The sequence below is a fragment of the Cupressus sempervirens genome, chromosome 7 (assembly GCF_028749045.1).
Source record: "Cupressus sempervirens isolate cs-2001-9-10 chromosome 7, ASM2874904v1, whole genome shotgun sequence".
Taxonomy (NCBI): domain Eukaryota; kingdom Viridiplantae; phylum Streptophyta; class Pinopsida; order Cupressales; family Cupressaceae; genus Cupressus; species Cupressus sempervirens.
Window position 1 is genome coordinate 203,152,496 of NC_143124.1, and position 15,672 is coordinate 203,168,167.

General features: G+C 37.7%; 1 protein-coding gene across 4 annotated transcripts; it reads left to right on the top strand.

The window, feature by feature from the left end:
• The first annotated feature begins 12,600 nt into the window (after window positions 1-12,600).
• On the top strand, window positions 12,601-13,853 carry LOC149546205 (uncharacterized). 4 transcript variants are annotated; one of them, XM_089791055.1, is made up of 3 exons: window positions 12,601-12,757; window positions 12,862-13,035; window positions 13,162-13,853. In XM_089791055.1, exons 2-3 carry the CDS (start codon window positions 12,932-12,934, stop codon window positions 13,235-13,237), a joined length of 180 nt encoding a protein of 59 aa, XP_089647181.1. In that variant the 5' UTR covers window positions 12,601-12,757; window positions 12,862-12,931; the 3' UTR covers window positions 13,238-13,853. The 4 variants fall into 4 exon arrangements, with proteins under 4 accessions (XP_089647181.1, XP_089647183.1, XP_089647184.1 ...); XM_089791057.1 differs by having other exon boundaries at window positions 12,610-12,762; window positions 12,890-13,035; XM_089791058.1 differs by having other exon boundaries at window positions 12,610-12,757; window positions 12,890-13,035.
• The last annotated feature ends 1,819 nt before the right edge of the window (window positions 13,854-15,672 follow it).

Sequence of the window (15,672 nt, forward strand, 5' to 3'; positions counted from 1 at the left end):
AAATTCCTTGCAACGTGAAGTGGGGAAAAAAGCCTTCAAAATTGACAGTAAGGAGAAAATTGTGCACCTTGAGTGCACACATGACATTGATACTTCATCGGACAGAGGTTATAATGAATGAGCTGAAGGGATGGACATGGGTGAAGAAACTATTGGGGATGAGGAGAGAATCAAGGAAGGGGAAGGCAAGGAACAAAAGAAGAGCAAGAAGACCATCACTATCAAAGTGTTGGCTAGCAAAGAGAAGGAGGCTTCAGTGTCAGGGAATCGAAAAAGGAAAACCATGGATGACAACAAGGACAAACAAGGGGATGAGAGTGAGAAGGTGGAAGGGGACCCCATTGATAGGGAGGGACTTGAACAAGGCTACAAGGACTTTGGCACTACTACCTATAGATGCTCGGTCATGGGGAAGGATAAGAAGGTGGTGTGGAGGAACTTTGACTCTGCTTTGGTCAATATGGGCATTAAACAAGAGCTAATTAGAACTCAGTTCAAGGAAAATGAAGAGGGAAAAATCTAGCTGGAGGATTTGATCAATCTCGCTATGGTTATCCTTCGTGACATTACTAAGGAGAACCTAGACATGGATGTCCTTAACAATATGAAGAATAGCATGGTGGAAAGCTTTTGAACCACTAAGTGGCTTTTCCATGAAATCCTTGACCTCAAACACAAAATGAGAACTCTGGAAAGGGAGACCTATAGCTTTAAAAATGGGGTCAACAAGGATGAACAAAGCATGGATAGAAGGGTGGAGGATGTCAACAACAGAACTCATGAGATAGACAGAACAATGCAAGGTATAGTTGAGCAGAACTCTAGCATCCTCAAGGACAATCAGAACATCAAGAAGTTCATCCACTATGCGAACAATTAGAGCATCAACAAGGAGCGGGACCTTGACACCCATAGCTTAAAGGATAGGACTTTGGATGAAGGTGCAAGGAAGAAAACTAGATCCAATGCTAGGAAAAAGGAAACCCTGGCCTCTGAGCAAGAGCTTTTTGAGATGAAGGAGGCAGCAGGCAAGCTGTCCGAGCTAGAGATCAACATAGCTGAAATGCCAAGAGACATCGTTGAGTGCCCTGGCCTTTTTTGGGTTGCCCTTTTTTTTGGCATCTCTCCCTAGCTTTATTTCTATTAGTTTCTATGTTTAGGGATATGTTCTTTCATTTTTCCTTCGGGTTCAGTTTGTACCCTTTTGCACTCTATTGTAGACTATTCTTTTATGTTCGGATTTCAGGACCCTTTTAAAGCCTGTTTTCCTTAATCAAAAATAATATTATATAGTTTACTTTTAAATTTTTAAAATATATCAAAAGTTACTAAAAAATGGTAGATAGATGTCTGTGAGGCATGTCAAGGCATTGGTAAAAGTAATTATAGTTTACCATGCTAATGTTGTCCAAAAATAGAAAAAATTATATTGTTAGAAAGCTAAGAAGATGTGTAAGATTATGGCGGTGATTTTAGAGGTACCCAATTCACTATTAGCAAACCTGATGAAGGCAAAAATGATAATTCATCATAGAGGATGAAAACACATCTAAAGGGGGAAAAAATAGAGGGAAAATAGTCTCCCAAGCTTTTGGGTCATTTCCCTATGCTATCACCAAGCCATAACTTGATCAGTTTATGAAATGAAAAAGTGCATTCAAAACCTGATTGGGTTATGCAAAACCCGATCGGGTTATTCAAAACCCAATTGGGTTTTGAGGAACTAAATGTAGGTTTTACTCTGAAAGCCATAACTTTTCCATTTGAAGTCTGATTGACTCCATTCAAGATACGTTGGAAGGCTATTGAAGATCTCCACAACATGATGTAGATAAATCAATCCTATGTTTTCAAAATTTTATTTGAAATAAATTTTAATTAGGCATGATATAAATAGGTAGTCACTTTTTTCCAAATTCATAATCAATAGGTAAACATGAATGCTAACATATTTTGTATTCTCTTTCTCTCAAACACACATACACATGCTCAATCACTAACTATATAACTCCTAATAGATCTCTCTTACTAACTCCTAGCCTCTCTCTCTGTGTCTAACTTGTTATCCTTAAGCGTTGTGTCTCTCTGAGTAATCCCTAAGCCTCTCTCTCTCTCTCTCTCTCTCTCTCTCTCTCTCTCTCTCTCTCTCTCTCTCACACACACACACACACACACACACACACACACACTCACTCACTCACTCACTCTCTCCATCATATCCCTTAATCTTTCTCTTTATCCTATCCCCTTCTCTCTCTCTGCATCACTCCCTCTCTCTCACTCTCTATCATACCCCCTTCTCTCTATATCTTTATCCTATCCCTCTCTCTCTCAAACACATACACACTCATTCACTCACTAACTAAATAACCCCTAGGATATCTCTCTTACTAAATCTTAATCTCTTGCATTATTTAACTAGGGCCTACCCCCCAACTCTCTCTCTCTCTCTCTCTCTCTCTCTCTCTCAAACACTTTTCTAACCCCTTAACCATCTCTCTCTATGACCCCTAATCCCTAACCCCCTCTCTCTCTCCTTGACCTTTGATTCTTAAATTTATAACTTCACATAGAGAGAGGGGGGGTTAGGGATTAAGGGTCACAGAGAGATGGGTAAGGGGTTATAAAGAGGTTTGAGAGACAAAGAGAGTATAGCATATAGAAAGAGGGAAAGGGGATATGACAAGAGAGAGAGATAGAGGGGGGGGGCATAGGAGATAGATATTAGGGGATAGGATAGAGAGAGTGAGAAATATGGATAGAATGGGATAGGATGGAGAGAGAGAGAGAGAGAGAGAGAGAGAGAGAGAGGTGGGGGGGATTACTTAGAGAGAGACAATGCTTAAGGAGAGGGAGGGAGGGAGTGAGAGGGAGGGAGGAAGGGGGGGGGGGAGAGAGAGAGAGAGAGAGAGAGAGAGAGAGAGAGATTACTTGGAGAGAGACAACACTTAAGGATAAGAGGTTAGATAGACAGAGAGAGAGAGAGAGAGAGAGAGAGAGAGAGAGAGAGAGAGAGAGGTTGGGAGTTAGTAAGAGAGAGATATTAGGAGCTATTTAGTTAGTGATTGTGTGTGTGTGTGTGTCTCTGAGAGATAGAGAATGAAAAATATGTTAGCATTCATGTTTACCTATTGATTACGCATTTGGAAAACAATGACTACCTATTTCAGATTATGCTTAATTCAAATTGATGGAAAATAAAATTTTGAAGAAATAATATTTATTTATCTACATCATGTTATAGATCTCTTCAATATCTTTCCATCACATTTTGAACAGAGTCAATCGGACTCCGAATGCAAAAGTTATGGCTTCCGGGGTAAAACCTATATTTAGTTCTTCAAAAGCTAATTGGGTTTTCAATGCAATATTTCATTTCATAACCTGATTGGGTTATTTGAATCCTAAAACCTGATGGGGTTTTGTATTTTATGTATTTTGGCCTAGCTTGGTAACCAAGCTGTGCCACTTTTTGAAATTTTGAACAACCCGATCAGGTTATTCATAACCCGATCGGGTTATTAATGTTGGAGTTGAGGAAAGCCAACTCCGAAGACGCCAAGATCACCTGCATGCAAACCTGTCAAAGAGAAGCCAAGAAGGGGAAAAGCATGGAGCACAGGCAAAAACCCTAAACGGACATGAGAGCCAAAAATGCAAACACAATAAGAAATGTATTTACAATAAGAAATGGCTTTACAATATGAAAATACAATGAGGAGAGCTTGAATATAAAGAGCTCATGGAAGCTTGTAGAACAAGCTATAAGATAAGTGTGACAACTAGAAGGGAACAAACTCCCGTGTTGTCACAACATGCATTAAATATGAAATATTAAATAAATGCATGACCTAAGTAAACTTAAGCAATAGAATAAATAATTAAATATTAATTATTTACTCTAACACCCCCCCTTAAGTGCAACTTAGGGAAATGCCTTAAGCTCACAAAGCTAAGATGAATGCATAATGGGTCCCGGCAACGAGGCCATTTTAGGTACCCAAGTACAATGCAAGAAAAATGCAACCTCTGTAAGCAGGGAAAGAGAGAAAACCACATGGGAAAAACCCTCCCCTAAAAAGAGGTAAGAACCCAGTGAAGAGCTGAAGAAGTCTCCAACTAGGGAAATTGTCCCCTAAAACAGGAACAAAAAGTGATCATGAAGAAGCAGCATCACTGAAGCATGAAGAACCGCAAATCTGTCAAACTGCTGATCTGAAGAAACCTCCATGGAAGAAGAAGGCATGAGCCGAGCATGTCTATATGGTAGATGATCCATCTCACCGAAATGCATAGGTAGCCAGCCACTGCAATCGCCTTGTATGTAGGATCAACCACTGAATACATAGTTCACACTATCGAACCATCGAACCATGGATGCATTAGAACATAGCATAATCCCCCCTTAATGCAGACGGGGTGTGATGACAGGCAACTGAGAAGGTGAGCCAAAATCTTCTGCAAAAGAACCAAGAACGAGGAGAGAGGAAAAGAAGTACAGACACCGATAAAGACACGGTCTAACTGACTCTGCATGGGGCTAATGTCGTGGAAGGGACACTCACTTGACAAAGGGAGAATGCCTAAAACAGCAAACAAATAATCCCCCCCATGGTGCTTTATGAAAATAGTGCAAGTACACCTGACTCAAAACAACGTTCATGACTCCCAGAATACAAAAGTGACAGTTTATCTCAGTGCGAAATAGAAAAGTGCTTCAAAAGGATAGCTACAATGATCAGAACTAAAAAAGAGCTGAACCAAAAGAAAGTACAGCCTAAAAGAAAGCAAACCATGCCAGGAAAATGATCCTCGGGCCTAAAACACTCAAAATATCCACCATAGAGCAAAAATGCCAAAACTATGATAGAAAGAGAAGAGGCCAAAAGTGAGGAAAAAAGATGACAGTTCTGAAAAGATGAGAAAACTAACTTTCCAAAAATATAAAGTTTTCCAAAAACAGACATGGGACGCAAAAGATATGCATACCGGAGTCAAAAACAGGACTTCGGACTTTAATAGAAAAAACGAGTAGTAAAAAAGCATCAAAACCTAAAAATGCCTGCACCAAAATCTCCGTCTCGGAACCAGCTTTTCGGCGCTTCTTTCGGATCGAAAAAATACCTCCGTATGCAAGAGTTATGGCCAAAAAACCACAAGTAGGTCCAAAAGTGAATCAGGAGAGGTGCATGCAAGGGCTGATGCAGTGCTGATGTCAGCAAGTCATGCGATTAAATTTGATGGCTTGGAGGCCGTCGCAGCAAAAAAAGAGTGCCACGTGGCAGTACGAACGATGACGTGGCAGGCCCACGTGGCAAAGTGCCACGTGGCAGGCCTGCCACGTGTCACGCACAGACTAGTGCTGACTGTGCTGCACAGCTGGCAGGCGGAGGCCTGGCGGAGGTGGCCGCAGGGGCGGCGAAGGCAGAGGAGCCGCCGGCGGAGGGCGGCGGGTTGGAGAGGCGCCGCTGGTGGAGGGCGGCGGCCAGGAGGTGGCCGGGCTGAGAGCTGGAGAGGCGCCGCCGGTGGAGGGCGGCGGCCAGGGGGCGGCCGGGCCGCGGTGGTTCGCGGGCGGCGCTGCCTGCTGCGGCCGCTGCGGGCGGCGCGCAGGTGGCACGGCGGTGGCCCCGCGGTGGCACGGCGGCGGCGCTGCCGAAAACACTTTTTTAAAAAAAAAATTTACGCTCTGCATCCGTACGATCCGTACGGCAGCGACCTGGACTCTTCAAAAAATCGCCAAAAATGCCCTGTCTCCAAAAACGAAAAGCTTTATATGAATCCTGACTGCAAACGGCCTTCCGGATCCAATGGTGATGTCCGTTTGGTCCCAAAGTGCTCCAAAAATTGCTGATCCCCTGATTTGAAGAAAAATTGCACAAACAAACTAGGGTTTGTGACTTCAAATCATGGCTTCAAAATTTCTTCAACGAAGCAGCAGCAGGAAGGCTCTGATACCATGTTGGAGTTGAGGAAAGCCAACTCCGAAGACGCCAAGATCACCTGCATGCGAACCTGTCAAAGAGAAGCCAAGAAGGGGAAAAGCATGGAGCACGGGCAAAAACCCTAAACGGACATGAGAGCCAAAAATGCAAACACAATAAGAAATGTATTTACAATAAGAAATGGCTTTACAATATGAAAATACAATGAGGAGAGCTCGAATATAAAGAGCTCATGGAAGCTTGTAGAACAAGCTATAAGATAAGTGTGACAACTAGAAGGGAACAAACTCCCGTGTTGTCACAACATGCATTAAATATGAAATATTAAATAAATGCATGACCTAAGTAAACTTAAGCAATAGAATAAATAATTAAATATTAATTATTTACTCTAACAATTAAAAATTTTGGGTTTTTTTTTTGTGGTGTCCACTAAATTGTACACCATCTTGGTGCACACACCCATTAGTAGAAAATAAATAAACATATTCATCTATCAAATTCTACAATTTCTTAAACAATATAGTATACTCATAAAAACTTAAAATAATTTCTAGTTTAATAGCTTTAAATGTTTTTGAATATAACAATATGGACATTTTCATTAACATTTGAGTCACATTCTTCATGATCTATCATCAACATGAAAAAGGAAAATATCATGAAAAAAATGAGATGGCAACTAGCTAACCAATCTAGTTAATACATGAAAAAGAACATAAATAACACAAGGACTAAGATGCTAATAACGGAAAAAGAGCCTAACCACTGAAATATTTAAGAATATCAAAAATATGTTGAATAATTAAGAAAAAGCTTAAACAACTCATCATATAATAGTATAGCTATCTAATATCCTAGTGTGGATCTTAGGTAGAAACATTTTTTAACTAGTTTGGCAAAGTACCCTAGGTGGTATAGAAGCATTAGACTTAACAATACATAATCTTTGATAGCAATTCATAATATTGATCATTATTTCTTCTAGATTAAATTTGTTTGATAAATTTTTTTATCAACATTTCAGCCCACACTTAAACTAATGTCTTTTAAAAGTGTTGGACTTCTAGAATTTATGATATTGATCATTATTTCTTCTCAACATTTTATCATTGTAGTGCTTTAGTTTTTTTAGTAAGGGTAGCATTTTGTTTCTTTTTAGTAGTGAATTGGTAGAGTGATTTTCTTTCTTCCCTGGCAACATATTTGTTGCTCTCTCATTTGTAACTCATTTAGTTTTTTTCATACTAAAACAAACCAAAGACCAAAGATTTATCGATTATATTTTTCATTAATATTTTTAATTACACTCAAGCAATCATCACATAACATTAGAAGAGAAATGGAAGGACAACTAGCAAACCAATCTAGTTATAAAGAGGGAGGGAAAGGATATCACATGGACCAAGAAGCTAAGAAGGAAAGATGAGTAACCCATCAAAATAGTTTAAAATAAATATTTTTTTAAATATTGTAATCAAGGGAAAGCTTAAACAACTCATACATAGTTTATCATTGTACAACTTTAATTTCAAGTAACAAATATATATATATATATATATATATATATATATATATATATATATATATATATATATATATATATATATATATATATATATAATTTACTTTTTTGTTGGAGGGTTATCTCTCAAACTCATATAATTGTTTAGTCGTTCAATATGAGATTATGGGCCTTAGATTGAAGGCTCTTTGGTTTTTTTGTCAAAGTGCATCTAAGCGTTATCTTAATTTTCATCTGTTGTGGTGTTGAGGCCTTGCCCTCAACAATGCATAATCTTTGATGGACTCATTCAAAACTATTCAAATTCACAACTAAACTGGACACCTTTAAAAATATTAGATTTCTACAAATCATAATATCATAATATGGATCATTATTTATTTAATCAATCATAATATTGGTTATTGTTCTAAATAGGTAAAAATAGGTTTTGAAAGGACCCAAAACCTTGTACATCAAATCTAAAGACATAACAATATAAGGCCCAAATACAACAGTGTGAGTCACCAAACAAAGATAGGGAACAACCAATAAAATTCCCACCACAACAGATATCAATTCTCAACAAGGGAGCTTAAGATTTAGATTTAGATTTAGAACCTCCATTGTAGGACTGCAAATTCTTGTCTAGAGGAGGGATGGAGTACTTAGATTTCTTTCCTTTTATCGTTGTCCATCCATCCTCTAGCTTAGCCACATCATTCTACCAATCTTCTGAAGAAACGAAGGAATCCACATGGCAGACCAGAGAAGAAGTATCATCCACCAAAACACTCTCCCTAGAAGAGGCCAATTTGGGTGAACCCAAATCCAAAACATTATGTACTGTAGGTCCAAAGACAATAGCAAGTCCAGAAACAATAGATTGAAAAGGGTCAGCATTCAGGATAGCAAGACCAACAGTCTAGGAAGCAAGAGCCTCCACCAAAACAAGCTGATCCAAAACATTAGGAGTAGTATCCCCTAAACCATCAGAAGCAAGAGACCCCTCAGTAGCTTGCTCCTAAACAAAAGAAGATTTAGTAACATAGTAATGCTTATCAAAAACACCAACCCACCAAGAAGGCGTTTGCTTTGATCTTGCCTTGTTAGGAAAACATCGAGTTGCCACATGGCCAGTCATATGACATTTCCTACATCGGAAGGGAAGACCTTCATAATCTAGAATTTGAGTCCAGATACCTCACAAAGAACCCAGGCAAATCTTCTCAGGGAGACCCTTAGAGACATCCATCTCAACTAGGATGAGCGCAAATGTCAAATGAAGAACATTAGAGGTCACTGTATCCACAATTTGAAAATCCCCAAGAGCTACCCCAATAGATTCCAAAACAAAATCCAACCAACGATGCATGGGAAGATTTGGAGGCCTAACCCAAATAGGGATCTCATTGAAAGATCTTGTAAGTGGGTCAAAATCCTTATGCCAATGTTTGGCCATCAGAGGGAAACATTCCTCCCAAAAGAAGTTATAATCACACAAGATAGTCCTCTTATCTTCAACATTTCAAACTTAACAATGAAAAAGCCCTTTGTAATAGGGTAAATCTAAATATCTGCTGATAAAATTGGCCTCCAAAACTTAGCAATCCAATCATGAAGGATAGGAAGGGAGGGCCAAAAACCCCTAAATCAGAAAATAGCAGCATGGGAGGAGAAAACCTCTACAGTTTTGAAAATCTCATCAACTATATCAAAATCTAACAAAACCCGAATGGGTTTAGTCACACTCATAGGAGTAGCCTCACATTGCTTTGAAGATCTTAGAGAATGACCAACATAAGGGATAGACCTATGAAGGTCCGCCTCAAAAGTAGCAACATCTGTAGAAGAAGCAAGACCAACAGACCCCAACCCCCTGGCCCCAGACACAATAGAATCCATTGAGGCAAACCCAGCACAAGTAGCCTTCACCACAAGAGAAGCAACCACACTAGACCTAGAAAAAATAAATGAAGGAGAGGGAAACGCAGCACCCCTAACGCACCCTCCACAACCAGCACGACAGAACCCACAGGAGCATCGACGACAGAAGAGGAACCCACAACAAGAGAAAAACTAGTCAGTACAATTTGAAATCGCTCATGGGTGGGAGCACAAGCACAAGTGGGAGCCATTTTTGTACCCTTTCAATATTGGTCATTGTTGCTTGTAGATTGTGTGACAATTCTTTCATAAATATTTTAGACCATAAATATTTTAGATCACACGCTATGATTTGTTAGACTTCTCTCAAGACTAAAGACCTATTAAATATATCTATAAAAAAAACTAACCCTTCTATTTATGTAAAGTACTTTAAATACTCTATAATCCAACCAGCGCCACTTGAAATAAATTTTTAATGAGATCTATTAGATTTCGACAATCCATGCTAATGCTTTAAAAAATTTGGATTTGATTGTGTACAATTTTTTTAACATCAACGTTTTAGATCATACTACATGATCCATCATCAAGATGCTAGAGAGAAAAGAACATAAGATAGTAGATTGCAGATCCACTAAACCTTAAAGGAGGGAGGGGGAAGGGATAGTGAAGGAGAGAGAAGGTGCAACACAAGGGATAGGGGAGGAGAGAGAAGGGATAGGGTGTGTTGTACCTTCTCTCTCCTCCCATATCCCTTCCCCCTCCCTCCTTTAACGTCTGGTGGATCTGCAATCTACTATCTTATGTTCTTTTTTCTTTAGCATCCTGATGATGGATCATGTAGTATGATTTGAAATGTTGATGTTAAAAAAACTATACACAATCAAATCTAGAAATTTGAAAACATAAATTGTTATTATTACTTTTAGGAATTCAAGAATCACATCCTAATATAAAAAACAGAAATCTAAATAATATATCCCTACTCTATATAGGCTACTTTCACCAATCTAAAAGTTGAATGCTAATCTAAAACAAGTGCCACATAGCGGCAGTAGATAGTTTGGGAAAAAATTGTTATAGTTTTATTTCAATTTTAAAAATACTTTTTTGGCACCTCTGGTGGAGTGTGTGGGAATGCACGTGCTGGCATGTGTCCTCTTTGTCTGAATTCTGGGACCGTTTGGGCCATTCCCCTTCCAAGACTTCTTTTCTTCAAGTTGCTTGGACTATCAGCCCTTCCCTTATTTTATGGCATGTTTGGCTTGAGAGGAATAGAAGGATCTTTCATGATTTGCAATTTGAGATCAGGCACCTGTGGGGGATAATTGTTAATTCTCTTCAGGAAACACTCCTTGCTAAATGTGACATCGGTGGGGGTTTGGATCCTATTGATGTTGGTATTTACTCTCGCCTCTCCTTTCCTCTTTAGGGTTGCTCTCTCTTGATCCCCCACACCCACTCTGGGAATAGAGCTAAGCAACACCCTTAGCGAATTAATCGTTAGGGACGTTGGTCTCCTCCTGAGGTGGGCACTCTTAAAATCAACATTTATGGTTCTTCTCAGGGAAATCTTGGTCCGGCTGGTATTGGGGGAGTTGGGCGTGATAGTTCTATTGATATCCAGTTTATGTTTTCTATATACAAGGGTTACCATACTAATAACCTCATGGAAGCCCTGGCTATCTTGGTTGCAGTGGAACAGTGTTGTCTACGTGGCTGGAAAAGAATCATCTGTGAGACTGACTTGCAGGTGGTTGTGAACTTATTGCATAATAGGAACCTTGTGCATGTGGATTGGCATTTGGCTCTAGTTATTCAGCAGATCATTCAATTATGCAATTCTCTGGATTATGTGTCATTTATGCATATCCCTTGTGAGTGGAATGGTGTGGCTGATTGTCTGGCTAAATGGGCCTCTGAGCAGGGGCCAACTTGGAACATTCTTGATCCTAGGATGCTTCCCCTTGATTTATCTCAGATGTTGGATCAACTTGTGGACCAAGATAAAGCTATGTAGTTCTCTTTGTTTCTTGTGTTGTTAAGCTCTCTTTGATATTCAATAAAATTTTTACCCCTCTTTTAGAAGTTAAAATAGTAAAAATCTGTTTATATTGTCTAAAAATATAATGATAAAATATAATATATAGTAATGCTTAAAAACTTAAATTAACTTAATAGTAGTAAAATTTTGTGTGTGTGTGTGTGTGTGTGTGTGTGTGTGTGAGTGATTAATTTTAATATAAATATAATATATAGTTTTGTGATGATTTTTTAAAAATATGTAATAGATTTAATAATAATATTAGTTTTCTTAATAATCTATCTTCTAAAACTTTGTCGCAAAAAATGATTTATAGACCGAGCCTGCGGAAAAAGGGGTCCTATAACACAAAACCATATCAACCAATCATATTGATGAAAAATAATTATTAGAATATATGAAATTGATAAGTAAATTTAAAAACTTTAGAAATTTCTCAATTGCCCATAAATAATTGGTGGTGATCAGTGTAGATTAATTGAATAGTCGGAGAACATTTGAAATGTTTGATTTGTTGAATTTGATTATGTATGTTTAACATCAAATACCAGATCATTCCTTCACCAATCGAAGAATTGTATCCTAACCCATGAACAAGACGCTAGACAACAGGTTCCTATTGTATAGACCAAAGTGTGAGGGAACTTCGTAAATCTTTAATTTTATGTTTATCAAAAGCTCGACTTTGACTATAGTTTAATCGAAACAGTGGCCCAAACAGGGGGTACATTTATTGGTTGATAGTTTTTCATTAATCTACTATCTTTTCAGCTAAAGAAGCTTCCCACATGGCTACTTTTGTTCAAGTTTTCGGGGGCCCTCACGGTGAGCTGTAAATTGTAAATGTATCCATCATCACCCAAAGTTCCTTTATAAAGCTAATGGTTTTCTTACTATTAGTTTTGGGTAATCAAAATAAATGGTGTCCTGTCCAAATCATTCTAAGTAGTGAACTTGGTTTTATGTTTTTTTAAGGAATAATGAACATTAAGGACACTAGCAGATGGGAATGCTATAAAAGTTAAAACAATGGGGAACTATCACTGTATTTCTATTTGTTGGATAGCAAAAAAAAACTTCAAAGTTTAAACTTTGATCTTGACCAGCAAATGGCTGTCCTTTTCTTGACACCCAAAATCCTTATCAGCTTTAACAGGTAGGTTTAAAGCCTATAGGTGTGCCATGTGATTGAAGAGACGTTGGGTTTTGACTGTAAGGAATCCGCTCTTATCTAAAAATGAATACTCTTGCAAAGTCTCCTATAAAGGAAGAAAGAGACTAGATTTAAATGCAAAGAGGGCCTAAATACCAACAATCTGAAAGATAAAGTTTGAGCAAATTGGAGTAGGGTAGAGTTGTAACTTATGTTTGGGAAGTGTAAGGTTCTGCTAAATTTTCACTTCTCCTTTGTGATTTTGCTTTGATAAATCATAGAATTTGATTCAAAACATCTGATTTTGCAAAACTTTGATGAATCATAGAATTTGATCCGAAACATTTGACGTCCAGAAAAGCTAGCTAAGAAGAAGTGTGAGATTATTGATAAGAAAAATGGATCCAGGAGGACCAGGAGGGCCTGGTCCAGGGGGGCCTCCAGGACCTCCAGGACCTGGTGGAAGTCCTTGTTGGGGGATTTCTGATTGCTTTGAATCATGGTATGCCTCGTTATTATATCACATGATTTTGATACTGGGCCTTTTTCAAGTTATATGTTATAATCTGGTTTTCTGATGATTTGTGTACCAAAATCTCTGTTTTGATGTTTGTTGCTTTTCATACAGCCTATGGTTCCTGTGCTGTTGTGGATTGCTGAGAGGATGTTGTGGATTATGCCCACCTGCTGGACCTCCTCCATAGTGGAACTAGCCAGTACTCAGATCTTTATATTGTATATTAGACCATTGTTGTGTGTTCTCTCAGTTATGTATAAATTGTAAGTTTTGTTTCATGGTCTTGGGTTCTAGACTGCCCCAGAGTGTGTGTTTTGGGTACGTGCGCATGTCCCAAGGGGAACTAGTTTCGTTCCACTCCCTACTCTAAATGGGCTGCTGGGCAGATGGCGGAGACATCCTCTTGATTAGAAAGAAAATATATCATTCTTTTAAATTGTGTATACTATTGTGAAATTTCTCCATGGAAGTTTGGGAGCTGCCCTTTTCCCTTACTTTTAGTTATGGGTTTTCAAAATAAATGGTGTCCTGGAATTGCCTCAGACCAGGAAATTGGGTGTATATGGGGCTCTACCAAATTCAGGTTAAGTTCTCATTAGCTGAAAGCAACTTTGTAACTCTACAGATGTTTGTGTCTTTCTCTTAGCTCTGTTTTGGCATATTGGAGTTCCAAATGGGCTCATTGTTATTATTTTTATTTTTGTGGTTGGTGATCCCATGTGGATACCAATGCACTAGTCCGAATGTTCAATATATGTACTTTTGGATTTATACATAGATTCATGTATGTGTAAGTTATTGTATCTATAAGACTATATGTATTGGTGATTCTTAAATGATTAGATCATGAGCTGATCACATTGTTTTGGTGGATGATTTAACTACAATGTGATTAATTAAATGTGAATTTTATGATATTATGCAGTTCAATTAGATCATGGTTGTCAAGTAGTCAATTCATATGGGAAAACTTATTCGAGTTTCTTTAATGTTTATCAAGTGTTTTTAAAGATGCTTTCATGGATATTTAGGCTCTGTTTACGTTTTGCATAAGTCTACTAGGCCAGTGGTAATAATAACATCTGGCTAAAACCCCAATCAAACAAGATGAACAAACACAAAACTATTCTTCAACTCTTTGTCAAGAATTTTATAACCTTGCAGTCCTGTTATAATGTTTGATTCTGTGAAAACGTATAGGTGTTTGATCAATGGAAGACATGGGAATGAACTTGGCATGGATTTCATATAATTTTCTCAGGTTACCTAACTCCTGAGGCTGAATCGTGCTGTGATGTTGAAAACTGTGAAACCATATTCTTGATTTTAGATTTCTTTAGTGCCCGTTTGGTTGATGGAATAGGAATAGAAAAATTGGAATACAATTTTTATTTTCTGTTTGGTTCATCACTTGGAATAGGGAATAGAAATACATATTTCCATTTTGCCTCTAAAATGAGCTTATACCCATTCCAAAAAATAGCTGTTATTGGAATAGCCATTCCTGTTCCCAATATTACATGCCTATTCTCCATTCCTATGCCCGCAGCCAAACGAGCCCTTATATATCAGACGTATCAAAGTGTCGTTCTTGAATAATTTTATTTGTGTATGCAAAAAGAATTAGTAATCTATTTGAAGTATCAGTCGCAGTAGTTATAATATTATAAAATGTTTTATCTGTATGAAATACTTGTGTTTAATTACTATATGAGGATTTAAATTTACATTCAAAAGTTTCAAAATATTTATTTTAAGTAAAATTGGAGGAAAAAGTTTTTTAAAAAGTTTTTAATCTTGAACAAAGTTGAGATATAAGAACGAATAGCAATCTGATAAAGAGGATTTTAAGAAGAAAAATAAAGAAGTACAAGCAGAAATTGTTTATAGAAGTCTTTGAGTAATCTTTCAATGTATACATCAAAAATCGAACAACAATTATATTTGAAATTTTAAAAACTTTTGAAATTGTTCAAAGTAATTGGTCTTCCCCTCATGCAAATTCAAATGAAGGTATTTGATTTCATCCAATCTTTTGATATAGGCAGTATTCATCTTTAGTTGAAAATGCACAAAACCATGGTAGCATAATGTGACAGTAAAATCGTAATATTTCAACTTCCTGATGTATAATGTAGTTAGAATACATAGGTAATCATCTACTTTTCAAATAAACCAAAATGATTTGTCTCATGGAATCAAAAACTATATTATTGTGCAAACAAAGCTCCAAAATAGGTCCTTTCTGGCCCAAAGATTTATAATGCTTAAGAGAATAAGGAAGAAGATGAATTAGTGGAGGAAGAAGTAGAGGCAAAGGATAATAGTGAGCAATGAGCAAGAAGCAAAAAAGGTCAATAGGAAGAAGGAAATAACAGAGCCTAAGGAGGATGGGGAGGTTGAGTCAAAGGATGAAGAGGGAGCAAAGGAAGAGAAGGATAACTCCCAGGTACTAAACTACAATAAGAAAAGGAGAAAAAATAATATTCGACTTCCTCAAGCTGAAGAGTAACAAATAAAAATCTTCATACTTTGTTTTGTCTATATTTTGGAAAATTGATCTTGTAGCTTCTAGTGTTGGGTCTATTAGTGGATCAAGGTCAAGTTCTAGGATAGTGGAGT

Bases quoted from the DNA above. Each gene is read 5' to 3' on its own strand.
- LOC149546205 (XM_089791055.1), top strand. From the start codon at position 12,932: ATGGATCCAGGAGGACCAGGAGGGCCTGGTCCAGGGGGGCCTCCAGGA. The intron at 13,036-13,161 runs GTATGCCTCGTT...CTTTTCATACAG, and splicing joins TCTGATTGCTTTGAATCATG to CCTATGGTTCCTGTGCTGTT.